The 14,074-nt window shown below is 42.2% G+C and overlaps 2 protein-coding genes across 13 annotated transcripts in view; one reads left to right on the top strand and one right to left on the bottom strand.

Moving 5' to 3' along the window:
- Positions 1-12,106, bottom strand: part of LOC105873096 (SLAM family member 8-like) — a 215,728-nt gene extending 203,622 nt beyond the window's left edge. Inside the window, exon 1 of the mRNA XM_012767660.3 lies at positions 12,103-12,106. The gene's annotated coding sequence lies outside the window, so the exon portion shown is untranslated. The remainder of the gene's footprint in view (positions 1-12,102) is intronic.
- ARHGEF11 (Rho guanine nucleotide exchange factor 11) overlaps positions 1-14,074 on the top strand; it is a 116,976-nt gene that overhangs the window by 47,066 nt on the left and 55,836 nt on the right. For 11 of the 12 annotated variants that reach the window (XM_012767668.2, XM_020284980.2, XM_012767674.2 and 8 more), the window contains exon 2: positions 13,725-13,757. The exons of the other annotated variant lie outside the window; for it this stretch is intronic. In XM_012767668.2, the coding sequence (XP_012623122.1) occupies positions 13,725-13,757 (33 nt within the window). The remainder of the gene's footprint in view (positions 1-13,724; positions 13,758-14,074) is intronic. 12 annotated transcript variants of the gene reach the window in all.

Here is a 14,074-nt window from a genome sequence, read left to right as displayed (position 1 = left end):
CCCACAGAAGACCAAGTACAAGGGTTGGTCTTCCCATTTTATCATTATAGAAGGTGAGACTTACAGGTGTTGTCTGGCTTGTCCAGTGTCCCACCGTGGGCATGTGCTGGCAAGAGGAAAGATTGTTCCACGGATTAAGCCCTTTCCGTCTGACCTTCCTAACTTCCTGTGACAGATGCTCTTTGTTTATCTTGTGGATTCTAGGCTCTGCTCCTCTAGTCTCCTCTGCCTTTTGTTAAACTGGGAAACTCAAATAAAAATATTCTTGGCCATCTTGTGGATATCACCAGTGCAGACCAGTTGCTTCTAGGTCATTGTTGGCGATGGTGTCTATTGGTTTTTTTCCTGTTGAAATTAATTTGGCCATGGCCTGCTCTTATTTTATTCTTTAGGAAGAATCTTTCCTTTCCAGGCCATGGATTTAGTTCTACCTGAGCCCTCTCTGGGTGCAAAGATTTGATATGCTGAAGATGATTTGTGAGGGACAAAGAATCAATGTTAGAACAAGAAGGGACATGAGAGAATCCAGCTCAGCTTCCTTGTTGTAAAGTTGGTAAAGCCAAAGCATGGAGTGAGGAAGAGAAGACTTTGGTGTAAGGCACACTTGAATTCATGTCCTTGCTCTACCATTTAATAGCTGTGCAACCTTGGGCAACTTACTTAATGTCTCTAAATCTCATTTGCCTCATCTGTAAAGGAAATAACAATGTTATCTCACCAAATTGTAAGGATTAAATGAATACCTGTAACATATTAGATGCTTGTTATGTATAATTTTCTTCCCCCTTTTCAAGGGCATATAAAAGATAGGGCAGAGTTGGTCTAGAATCCCGATGTCTAGACTGTCAGTCTTGCCCTCTTGCCACCATGGCCTGCCCCTTCCCTACTGTTATGGCAGCCTCAGTGATTTCCCTTCCTAGGGCTTCCCTCCATCCCCAGCCGGATCTTGGATTGTCCTGAAAGTTGCTTTGATTGTGTTGTTTGGAGTTACACAGCTAGTAAATGGCAGAATTTGGCACCAGTATCCAGTTCTTCTCTTGTTGTCTTGAGACACTGTTCTTTTCATCAAAGGTAACAGTTTGATGGAGGACACTTTGACAAAAGCATATGAATATAGTGGACTAAACATAATAGGCAGTAGTAGATCATTTGTTTCACTGGAGATCTGTAAAATAGTTGCATCTCTGTTAGAAAACCGAAAATTCATTTATTTTGTGTTGCAAGGCAGGATGTGCTTGCTTTGGCAGTAAGTGACTAATTACGTTTGACTTAAGGTCTTAAAGAATAGCACCATTTTTAGAGTACTGCTATATGCCAGGCACTGTGCTAGATACTTATACCAGTTCTTACAGCAGCCCTACAGAATAGGTGACTAGTATTCCAGTTTTGTAGATGAGAACACCAAGGTTCCCAGAAAGTAAATAATTTTCCCTAAATCACACAGATGGTCAGAGGCAGAGCCAGGTTGCAAACCTGTTCTATCTAACTCCCCATTCCACCACACTGCTCCTCAATATCAGTTTGAATTCCGGAGTAGAGCTTAGGCTTTGAGCTTTTTTTGATGAATATGTGACAAATCAGATAAATCAGATTTGAGTTTGTGCCAGTACCTATGCCGACAGAGCCTGGGGTGTCGGGTTCTGAGTGGAGAGAAGGGTGTACAGCCCAGAGTAGTGCTGGACTGTTGTCCAGAGCTAAAGATGGCTGCCCACAGAGCTGGCTCAGGGCTTCCTTGCTGGGGAGACAGAGATGAGCTTGGCCTGCCTCCACACTTCAGGAGCTCACAGTCCAGCAAACAGGGATAAAGGTCAACAACTATGCAGGAAGTGCTTTGGGAGAAATATATACCAGGTGCCATGGGAGACACGTTTTTGGAGAGGTGACTCTGGCCAGTTTTCTAGTTTTCTTTGGTCCAAAGAAAACTTTTTTTGACTTATCCCTGGAGCCCCCACCACTGGGGATAAGTGGTAAGTGTGGTACAACTGTGGCCAAAGAAGGCCAATCCAACACCATCCGATAGAAAGATAATGCAAACCACGTGTGTAATTTAAGATTTTCTAGTAGCTACATTTAGCTACATTAAAACTAGTAAAAGAAACAGGTGAAATTAATTTTAATGGTATATTTCATTTAACCTAATATATTCAAAATACTATTATTTCAATTTAAAAACTTACTGACAGTGATACTTTATATTCTTTTTTGTACTAAGTCTTTGAACTCTGATGTGTATTTTATACTTACAGTGTATTTCAATTTGAACCGGCCACATTTCCTGTGCTCTCAGTCACGTGTAACCTGTGGCTCCCTGCAGTGCGGGGCTACAAGACACTCCTGATGTGGCCCTAGCAACCCACTCTCATCCGTCCTTCTGTCACCTGCCCTTTCTAGTGCATTCCCACGGCATTGCTCTCCTTGAGGTGCATGTTACCTCTGCCCCATCTAGTCTTTGTGCCTCTAGCCTTTCTTCTTCCAGTCCACTCTAGTCCCTGCACTCAGGCTCATCTTTTTAAAGGCTAAATCTGATCTTGTTACTCCTTTTAGAAAGCCTTCAACAGCTCCCTATCTGCAAAAAGTCAAATCCATAATCCTTAGTTAGCACATAAAGCCCCACAACCTGCCTCAGCCTTTTCCTTTGATAGGTATACTTCCTAACACTTTAGTGTTACTTTAGTATTTGCAGAGCCTTTTGACATACTTTATCTCAATTCTCACAGCAGCTCTGTGAGATAGGGCAGGTCAGGTGAATTATCCCCATTTTTTTAGGTGGAGAAACTATGGCTCAGAGACTTTAAAAAGAGTTTCCCAAGATCAACCAGCTAGTAAGTGGCAGAACCAGGATGGGAACCTGCATCTTTCCAGTTTTATCTCTTGTTATACTCCCTCCTATCGGATCCTTCCCCTTTTCTCACCTGTGTTGTATCAGCAGCCTACCCGGATTAGTTGTGTCCTCCCTCTGCTCTCCACTGTGCCTCTAGTTATGCTGTTTCCTCCCCCTGGAATGTCTTTCCACAGCATAACTACCCATTGGAATCCTCTCCTTCCTCCAAGGCTCTGGTTAAAGTTGGCCTGTTCTCTGATTTCTTCTTTGGCCATCCTCTCCCCACATCTATTTTGTACTTACCAACACGTTTTAGCAAGCATTTTCTTGTTTAGCCAGTGCTTCTTTGTTTTGTGTTCAGAATTGAATGCTAGCAATCTGGGAGATTGAAAAATTTAGCAGCTTAAACAGTTCTTTTTTTTTTTTTTGAGACAGAGTCTCAATTTGTTGCCCAGGCTAGAGTGAGTGCCGTGGCATCAGCCTAGCTCACAGCAACCTCAAACTCCTGGGCTAAAGCGATCCTCCTGCCTCAGCCTCCCAAGTAGCTGGGACTACAGGCATGCGCCACCATGCCCGGTTAATTTTTTGTATATATTTTTAGTTGGCCAATTAATTTCTTTCAATTTATAGTAGAGACGGGGTCTCGCTCTTGCTCAGGTTGGTTTCAAACTCCTGAACTCGAGCAATCCGCCCGCCTCGGCCTCCCAGAGAGCTAGGATTACAGGCGTGAGCCACCGCGCCCGGCCCACAATTTTATTTTGATAAATGAAAAATTAGAAAAGTCATATCACGGCTGTCAGCTAAAGTCGATGCTCGGCTGTGCGCCTTCATAGTCACAGCTGTCTGCTAAAGTCAACGCTCAGTTCATCTGTGGCTGTCGACTATAGTCGACGCTCATACCGAAGTGGTTAAGCTGAACCCTGAAGAATGAATGTGGATTCACCTTGCCAAGGCAAGAGAAAAATCCCATGAGGTTGAAATGCAGTGAGCAAGTGGGAGAGTGTCCAGACATGTGGCTTGAGAGTAAGCAATGAGGACCTCACCCAGGACCTGCTAGCCATTCTCAGGATTGGGAACTTCATACAAGGACTGTGGGAAACCACTGAAGGGTGTTCTATCTTCTAATTTATCTCTTTAGTGTAGAGAATGGATGGGGACTGGAGGAGTTGATGTGGGGAGGCCAGTTTTTCTAGGTGGTATGATGGTGTCTCGCAGCAGTTGAGCAGTAGAGAGTAGGGGAGGTAGGCAGGTTCCCAAAATGTTCAGAGGTCTAAGGACTTGGCAGTTGATTAGATTTGCAAGGAGTTGTCAAAGATGAGTCTCAGATTTCTGGCATGAGCAATTATTCATGGTACTGTTTGCTGAGGAGGAAACATTTGGTCAAGAACAGGGCTGGGCTGGAGAGATTGATTGCAGTTTGGATATTTTAGCTTTGAGGTGTCGGTGAAGGTAATTTGGTCCTCCCAATTAATTACCCTTTGAGAAAGGTAGTATTGTCCACACTTTGTATTTGGAAACTGAGGCTTGGAGAGAGAGGTCGAGTGACTTGCCTAAAACTTCATAGCCAAGAAAAGGCTAAAGCCTGAGCTTAAGCCAGTATTTTGACTCCCAATGCTGTGCCTTTAAAACCATACCACATGGCCTGAGTGCTGAGTATTCATTGTTGAACCAAGCTAACCAACCCTCTCAACATACCAGTTCTCTGCCTCCTTCCTCCACACACACCTGTCTGCCAAGTTGTCTGCTCTGATCATCAAATCCTAAAATCTCTTACTTTCTAAGACCTTCATGGAAGTAGGAAGGAAAACTTTCCTAGCCCTCCCCTATCTAGAATTTGAACACTCCCTATCTTGAATTTGAACAGAGGTTCACTCATGCATTTATTGTTCACTCACTCATTCTAGTCCTATTCCCCTCACCCCTGACATTTGTCAAGCATTGGTCACCCAATATGGGCCTGGGAAAGACCAGGAAGAAACACAAAGCCATTTGCATAGGACTTTGTACTTTCAAAGCACTTAACAAATATTGCCTTTTTGGGCCTCACATCAGCTCTGGAAGAAAGAAAGGTCATGTGTTTTCCTTCAGCAAACAGTTTTGGAGTGGACACACACTATGCACCAGGCAGTGTACTAGAACTCAGCTTCTGATACAAGGATGAATAAGACTTGGTCCCCTTCTCACCATCCATGGAATGTGTGCTCAAAGAAGAAAAAAAAATATTAAAATATAAAGATAAAAAATGAAGAAAAAAAAAGACATGGTCCTTGTTTTCGGGGGTTTAAGGTCTAAATAGGAAGACAGACAAACAGATGATATCAGTATGTGTTCATTTTATAGATGAGAAGGCTGATGATAGAAGTTAAGGGACTTAAGAGTTACAGTCCTCTGGATAAGGAATGACTTAGGCTGCTTGTTAAAATAGGTTGCACACCACAGACTTGCTGAATTGGATCCCTCAGGGTGGGGCATCAGGTGATTCATACACTGCTCAACAGCTAGTAAGGGATTCAGTTGAGGTGTGAACTTTTTCTGACTACATTGCCAGAGACTCTTCCAGTCCATTTGTCTGTCCCCTGGTTGTAGAAATGAAGGGAACTGAAACTTGTGGAGTAGCAGAGATTGTCTGCAAACAGGCCTCTTTCCTCATAGCCTTTACTATAGGGATGGGCAAGCCTAGGAGGCTGTATTTGCTAGCCTCAGACCACAGGGAAAATTCTGCCGGAAGGCAGAATCCTTAGAAAGTTAAGAGTGCCAGGAACCTGCTTAAAACTCCACCCTGAGAGATAAGGGAAACCAAGCAGTAAGACCAGGTTAGGGTTCAGTAAGTGTGGACTTTATCTATAGATAAGCTCCTGGCTGGGTGGCTCTTTCCTGGTTTACTGCTTCTGGCTTTGAGGAGGGGTTTAGGAATATTACTTTGACCCAGACTCAAGAAGACCTTGCTCATGCCAGGCATGGTGGCTTACACGTGTGATCTCAACACTTTGGAAGGCTGAGGTGGGAGGATTGCTTGAGACCAAGAGTTCAAGACCAGCCTGGGTAACATAGCAAGACCTCATCTCTATAAAAAAAAATTTTTTTTTTGAGACAGAGTCTCACTTTGTTGCCCAGGCTAAAGTGAGTGCTGTGGCGTCAGCCTAGCTCACAGCAACCTCAAACTCCTGGGCTCAAGCAATCCTTCTGCCTTAGCCTCCTGAGTAGCTGGGACTACAGGTGTGCGCCACCATGCCCAGCTAATTTTTTCTATATATATTAGTTGGCCAAGTAATTTCTTTCTGTTTATAGTAGAGACAGGGTCTCACTCTAGCTCAGGTTGGTTTCGAACTCCTGACCTTGAGCAATCTGCCTGCCTTGGCCTCCCAGAATGTTAGGATTACAGGTGTCAGCCACCGTGCCCAGCCTTCTATAAAAATTTTATTTATTTATTTATTTATTTATTTATTTATTTATTTATTTATATTTATTTATTTATTTAGAGACAGAGTCTCGCTTTGTTGCCCAGGCTAGAGTGAGTGCCGTGGCATCAGCCTAGCTCACAGCAACCTCAATCTCCTGGGCTCAAGCAATCCTTCTGCCTCAGTCTCCTGAGTAGCTGGGACTACAAGCATGCGCCACCATGCCCGGCTAATTTTTTCTATATATATTAGTTGGTCAATTAATTTCTTTCTATTTTTAGTAGAAACGGGGTCTCGCTCTTGCTCAGGCTGGTTTCGAACTCCTGCCCTCAAGCAATCCGCCCGCCTCGGCCTCCCAGAGTGCTAGGATTACAGGCGTGAGCCCCGCGCCCAGCATAAAAATTTTAAAATTAAAAAATTAAAAAAGATGACCTAGCTAAGCCTATGTATAGTGTACGTTTTTATCTTTCTCTGTCATATATATATGTACACATGTATATTTATATACATATATAGTATATGTGTGTCATATCTTTATATCATATGTTATATATGTATATGGATACATGTAATGTATATATTATGTGTGTATCTATATTGTATGCATGTGTATGTATGTATATATGTAAAAGAGAAAATAAAGACCAGGTAAATCTACATATGGCCACAAGTCATATAACTTTTTGTTTAGGAGCACAGACCTTGAAGTCACATCAACTTTAAACACATCTTTTTTTTTTTTTTTTTTTTTTTTTTTTTTGAGACAGAGTCTCGCTTTGTTGTCCAGGCTAGAGTGAGTGCCATGGCGTCAGCCTAGCTCACAGCAACCTCAAACTCCTGGGCTCGAGCGATCCTTCTGCCTCAGCCTCCCGAGTAGCTGGGACTACAGGCATGCGCCACCATGCCCGGCTAATTTTTTTTTTTATATATATATCAGTTGGCCAATTAATTTCTTTCTATTTATAGTAGAGACAGGGTCTCGCTCTTGCTCAGGCTGGTTTTGAACTCCTGACCTTGAGCAATCCGCCGGCCTCGGCCTCCCAGAGAGCTAGGATTACAGGCGTGAGCCACCGCGCCCGGCCTAAACACATCTTAACTTCATTTCTTTAAACTGTCTGTTCACTCGTCCGAAAATGGGGATGTACTACCTACTTCAGCAGGCTTTTGTGATGATTAAGTGAGACAATGTTATTAATATGTCAAATGTTTAGCACAGTGCCTGGTAGGTAGTAAGAACTTTATCATTACCACCACAGAACATGGATATTCTAGGCCTTGTCCTCATTTACACATTTGGGCTAGGATGAGGGGAAGGGGGAAGAGACCAGGAACTTCCCATTGACAAGTGGAAAGGACATGATGTTGTTTGCTTATTGTCATTTCTTTAAACTCCAGAAGCCAGTCCTGTTTGACCACTCTAAGTTCAAACTCCTGTACCTTTTAGGGGTCGAGTGAAGCAGACAAGAATGTAAGCTGTGGGCATTGGTGACTGGGCAAAGGCAAGACACATGCCCCATCTGGAAGGGCCCAGTTTCAGCTGATTGTCACCATGCGTGACCAGAAGCTCAATGGTGCCAGAATTTCTGCCTTTTCAAGAGAAACCAGAAATCTGCATTTAAAATATGAACTTACCAACTAAATTTAAATATATATATATATATGTAAATATATACACATATACACACACACACATACAAAAGGCCAACAAAAGGGATATATGGGCTCTGGAAGGCCACCAAACATTTTCTTACTTTGTCACCCCTCTAGGCTGGGATGAGGAGAGTGTTTGACACGTATTTGCCGAGCACCTACTCTGTGGCTTGTGCTACACTGGAGCATATAGAGAAGTCTGTGCCACAAATTTTTGCCTTCTAGCAGAGAGGCCAGATGGCACAGCAGGTGATAGGGAGCATGCAGGGGTAAGAACGTGTGCCAGAATAGGGGCTGCGTTGTAGGAGAGGGTTGGGGAAGGTAGAGGAGTTCTGTGAGTTACTTCACTGATACAGTAGGTGAAAAAAACAAATGCAGAAGGTGTAGGATATTGTCTGCTATGTATACAAGAACGGAAAATAAGAGCATTTATAAGTATTTGCTAAGTTTTACAAAAGGAAACACAGAAGGGAAACTGAAAACGAAGGAAAATGGTTCCTTGGGGAGGAGTGAGAAGAAAGGGTAGGGACACTTCTGAATGTACTTTTAAAATTTTGTTTTGAGTTTTCAACCATGTAAATGTTTAACAAATTCAAAAAAAAATTAAATAAGCCCGAAAAAAGCAAATCCTAAAATTCAGTACAAATATAAAACAAAAAAGAACAAAGTATATTTCAAATTGGTAACATAAGAAAGAATTTACCCAGAGTAACTTTCACACAGGACTGACTGCTGGGATGTAGCTTAAGGACAAAATGAACTGCAAGGAAACCTTGAACTTAGTAGGCTTATATTTGCTAGTGATACTGATGTGGTAACCCCAGAAACCATCTTGACTGCATTATAGAATAGAGCACATGAGTAAATATATTGGTACTGTTTGGGAACAGGGTTCTCAGTATGGGAAAAGGAAGATGAACTATGAAATAGGGGAGATGAGGAAGGACCCTGTCATGTTGGCTTCAAACTGGAGATATCAGTGTGATCTCAAAATTTTGTAATAAGTATTTTCTAGCTCTGTCCATTGAAAGGGCCTGGAAATAGCGACAGCTTGGTAGCAATTGAGTACCTAGCAGCCAGATCTTGTACTGCTAAAAGGAGCAGGACTCCTTAGAGAAATGTTTGATTCCAGGTCTGGCATAGGAAAAGTACAAGGTGAGCCTGTGGTATTCTTCATGTGTGTGCCAGAAAGCAGGGATGTGATCAAAGACAGATGGTGACATGTTAAAAAGACACAGGAGCTAGCGTGTAGAAGCTCCCACTGGCCAAATTGGGACATTTTTAACATTAAAAAAAAAAAAAAGGATAATGGACTATAATGCATTACTCAGGGAGAAAAAATAAAGGGTCTGTGAGTTCATAGCACTACTCCAGAAAAGGGATGAGATGACTTTCTTTACAAAAGATTACCTGCTAATAGATGTAGAAGGAATGACAGAATTAATAACTTGCCATTTTGCAGGCACCTGTGCAGTAAGTGGTTCAGGCAAGGATCATCAATGGCTAGTAAAACTATTGGATAAGAATTTCTTGGAGAACAGAATATTTATACAGTCTCAAAATGTCACCACACATATTTCTCATTAACTCAAATGGGAAAATAGATTTACCATTAGGAAATCTCAGGAACACCGCTTTACCTAAGTAATCATCACTTTACCTAAGACCTATCATCACCAAAATGGGGCAAGCTATACAATATCACTTATATGATAGTCTTCAACAATGTTTAACCTGAATCTAATTGTGAGTAGACATCAGATACATCCAGATTGCAGGCCATTCAACAAGACAGCTAGCCTGGACTCTTCAATATGTCAGTGCTATCGGAGACCAAAAGTGTTCTAGACCAGATGAATCTAAAAGAGACATGACGTAAATATACTTTGAGATCCTTAATTGAATCCTGGATTGAGGCAATTGGCAAACAGCTATAAAGAACATTAAGAGAAATTTGAGTATGTACTGTACATTAGATAATATTATTGTATCAAAGTTAAATTCATTGGGTGTGCTGATGGTATTGTGGTTATAGAGGGAGATTTCAGGGTTCTTAAGGGATATATGTAAAGTAGTTAGGGGTAAAGCATCATGATGTCTGCAACTTTGAAATGGAAAAAATGTATAAATGCAGAAAGATAAAGGAAATGGGACAGATGTTAATTGCTAAATCTAGATGAAGGATATATAGATATTCATCATTCTGCTCCTTGAACTGTAATATAGTTTGAAATTTTTCAAAAATAAAAATAGGATGGCTGAGCGCAGTGGCTCATGCCTGTAATCCTAGCACTCTGGGAGGCAGAGGCAGGTGGATCGTTTGAGCTCAGGAGTTTGAGACCAGCCTGAGCAAGAGCAAGACCCCGTCTCTACCAAAAATAGAAAGAAGTTAATTGGACAGCTAAAAATATATAGAAAAAAATTAGCCAGGCATGGTGGTGAATGCCTGTAGTCCCAGCTACTCAGGAGGCTGAGGAAGAAGGATTGCTTGAGCCCAGGAGTTTGAGGTTGCTGTGAGCTAGGCTGACACCATGGCACTCTAGCCCAGGCAACAAAGTGAGACTGTCCCAAAATAAGATAAAATAACTAGGGTAAATGAAATATGGGCTATAGTGGCCAGAAGTAGCTTCATGAAGTCAATTCCATTTCAGGATCTTGAAATAGTAGTAGGAGATGGACAGAGAGAAGGGATGAAGGCCATCACAAAGCAAGGTGGGAATGAGTGCAGCATCTCGTAGGATTCCATAGAGGTAGGTGAAAGTAGACAAGTAATAAGGCATGAATTTTAAAAGGTAGTTGGATCCTCAGGATGAAAGGCATTTAATACCAGGCTATTGCGTGCACATCTGATTTAGTAAGGAGATAAATTATAGGTTCTTAATGGGGGAGTAGGAGGAAGAATAGTATTTGAAGAAGTTAGTCTGTTGCAGTAGAGTGCTAGATGGACTGTTGAGGTACAGTGCTAGATGGACTAGACAGTAGAAGTGAAGTGAGGTTTTTTTTTTCCAGTAATCCAGGCTTGAGGCAGTAGACATGTGGCTTAAAGAGATGGGTGTCAATGATAAAGAAAGGATAGCACTCTGGGAGGCCAAGGCGGGAGGATCACTTGAGTTCAGGAGTTTGAGACCAGCCTGAACAAAAGCGAGACCCGTCTCTACTAAAAATAGAAAAATTATCTGTGCGTGGTGGTACACACCTGTATTCCCAGCTACTTGCGAAGCTGAGACAGGAGGATCCCTTGAGCCCCGAAGTTTGAGGTTGCAGTGAGCTATCATGATGCTGCTGCACTCTAGTCCAGGCGACAAAGCAAGACTGTCTCAAAAAAGAAAAAGAAAAGAAAGAAAGGAACAGCCTTGAGAAAAGGTTATAAAGGAGTCCTCCAGGTCTCTTCTACTGGATTATAAGAAATAACTGAGTAATTGGGTCAGAAAATCTGTCTGTGGTGCCATTTATTTTATTTTATTTTATTTTTTGAGACAAGAGTCTTGCTCTGTTGCCCAGGCTAGAGTGCCATGGCATCAGCCTAACTCAGAGCAACCTCAAACTCCTGGGCTCAAGCCATCCTTCTGCCTAGCCTCTCAGGTAGCTGGGACTACAGGCATACGCCACCATGCCCGGCTAATATTTTTCTATATATATATTTTTAGTTGTCCAATTAATTTCTTTCTATTTTTAGTAGAGATGGGGTCTCGCTCTTGCTCAGGCTGGTTTCGAACTCCTGACCTTGAGCGATCCACCCGCCTCTGCCTCCCAGAGTGCTAGGATTACAGGTGTGAGCCACCACGCCTGGCCATGTGGTGCCATTTAGAAAGTACAAATTTGGGGGGAAATTCTCCACTCTCTAGGGCCTTCTCCATATCCCCAGGTTTAGGCTGAGTGAAATCTGAGCTCTGCTGCCAAATATTGATGAGAATGTCATTGGGATGAGGCAGAGCCCAACATTAAAAGTCTTTTTTTCCCCTCTGACAGCCTCCATTTCATGCCAGACCACTTTCTCTCCTTTTCTTCCTCCCTTCTCAGATTTTAACCTCAAAGGTCTTCCTCCTAAATCTGTGCTCAGACTCAAAACCCAGCTGACCCAATGGTTTTTCCATTCCTTCTGTGTACCAGGCCTGCCTTCTATAGATATATCGTCTTTCTCCAAGTCAATAGTTTTCCCTTCTTTAACCTCTCAGAGAGAAAAATATTTTTTTGCATCTGTTGCAATTATACTTATGTTCTACTTTCCTTGTTCCCCATGTACCTGCTCTAACCCGTGATTTATTTTTAGAGGGACTTCCCATGACTGCTGAAATGATCTTTGTCCATGCCCCCTAACGTCCTCTATAGCTAGGTACCTTTGCTTCATTTGCCTTTGATTGTGTGGAACTGCTCATGCCCCAGCTAAAATGCAAACCAAACCAGGTTAAGAGTTACCAGGTTGAAAATGCATCTTCTTACAGAATGTTTGGGAATGCCTAAAAATAAAAAATAAAAAAAAAAAAAAAAAAAAAAAATGAAAATGCATCTTCTAGGCTTTAATACAGGCATAGGAAGCCAGCTTCCTGCCAGGGTCAATAAGAACAAGGCAGGGAGGAGGCCTGAGGTGTCTCAAGATAAATGGACTTTCTGTTAAGGCAGTGAGGAGAAGGAGGAGGAGTTTAAGCCCAGCACAGGTTGCCCTGTGGTGTGGGGTGTTGTGGACACTAACAAAGACAGCAGATGAGCAGATGGAACAAAAGACCTTTAAAGGTCCCTTCCAAGAATCCATCTTTGATTAAGGGGCTGGTGTACGTTTTCCTCATTCACTAGCTGCACATGACTGTGTCTTATTCATTTTTGTATCCCTGGTGCCGGACATTGTCTGGAGCAGTGCTGTCCAAGAGAACTTCATGCAGTGATGGAAATGTTCTGTAATGTACTGTCTTATATGATAGCCACACAGCCATGTGTAGCTATTGAGCACTTGAAATGTGTCTGGTACCATGAAGAAACTGAATTTTTTATTTTATTTTAAAATTTAAATTTAAATAGCCACATGTGGCTTGTGGCTGTTACATTAGACAGCACAGGTCTGGATTCTAGAACATAATAGAACTTTTATTAAATGGTGAACTAAGCTGAATCTTTCCCCTGGATGGGAGAGTGGAGAGTAGACAGGGAATGATGGAATAGGGTCATTTGAAGAAAGCCAGAAGCTGCACCTTCTGGAAGTTTACTTTTTTTTCTGGCTCACAGGTGCAGTAATAGGGAATAGAGTAGGAAGAACACATAGGAGGAAGGAACAGTGTGGGCAAAGACAGAAGCCAGAAACCATCACAAGTGAATGGAGAACAGTGAAGATCAGGGACCAAAAATAGGAATGAGCCCCTACTGTGTTAGGCACTGGGGACCCTCTCTGCTTTCGTGGACCTTCCAACCTTGTGTGTACAGCTTTACAGACAAGTGAATAGTTTCCTTTGGTATTTGTGTTGCAGGAAGGATAGGCACTGGGAGCTGTGGAGGACATCAGAGGGCGCTTCCCTGGGCAACAGGGAGTGCTTCCGTTAGATGCTATGGTGAATGGCCTAGCTTGAAGGCAGATGACTTTCTCCTGAGTACAATGGGGAGACTCTAAAAGGTTTTAAGCAGTGACATGACATAGGCAAATTTGCATTTTAGTACACAACTCACTGCTGTGTTGTGTCTAGTTTCCACCCCTGGGTCACTTTTAGCTCTATTATGGTTGTTTTTTTGAACCAACCATCTCCTATGTCTTGTCTGGTTTATGTCGTGTTTTGTTTTTCTCTCTCTCTCTTCCTTCTTTCCTGCGCATCACTCTCTCCTGGGCCCCACGCTCTCTTCTTCCTTGATGTCCTCCTTTCTCTGATCCAAAGATCAGCCAGTAAAAAGCAGTCTCACCTGTCCAGGTAAGAGGGGCGCCACTGTGAGGGGGGAACAAGACCCCTCCTTTATAGTTAAATGTTATTTATGTTTTGAATAGATCGTACCTTCACGTAGTTAGAATTTAAAGAGTACCAAAGAGAATATAATGAAAAGTCTGCCGTTGTATTCCTGTGTCCCAGCCACCCAGTTCAATGTTACGTTTCTTTTGTATCCTTCCAGAGATATTTTAGATATTTTTACATATGTAAACAAATATTTAAACATGTGTAAACACATAAGTTTTTTCTCTTTTACCCACTTTTTTTTTACTGTCCAAATGATTCTATACCTTGTTTTGTTC

Source organism: Microcebus murinus, chromosome 2 (genome assembly GCF_040939455.1).
Source record: "Microcebus murinus isolate Inina chromosome 2, M.murinus_Inina_mat1.0, whole genome shotgun sequence".
Classification (NCBI taxonomy): Eukaryota; Metazoa; Chordata; class Mammalia; order Primates; family Cheirogaleidae; genus Microcebus; species Microcebus murinus.
The sequence above is the reverse complement of the archived record's forward strand: the minus strand, read 5'-3'. Positions and strand labels throughout refer to the sequence as shown.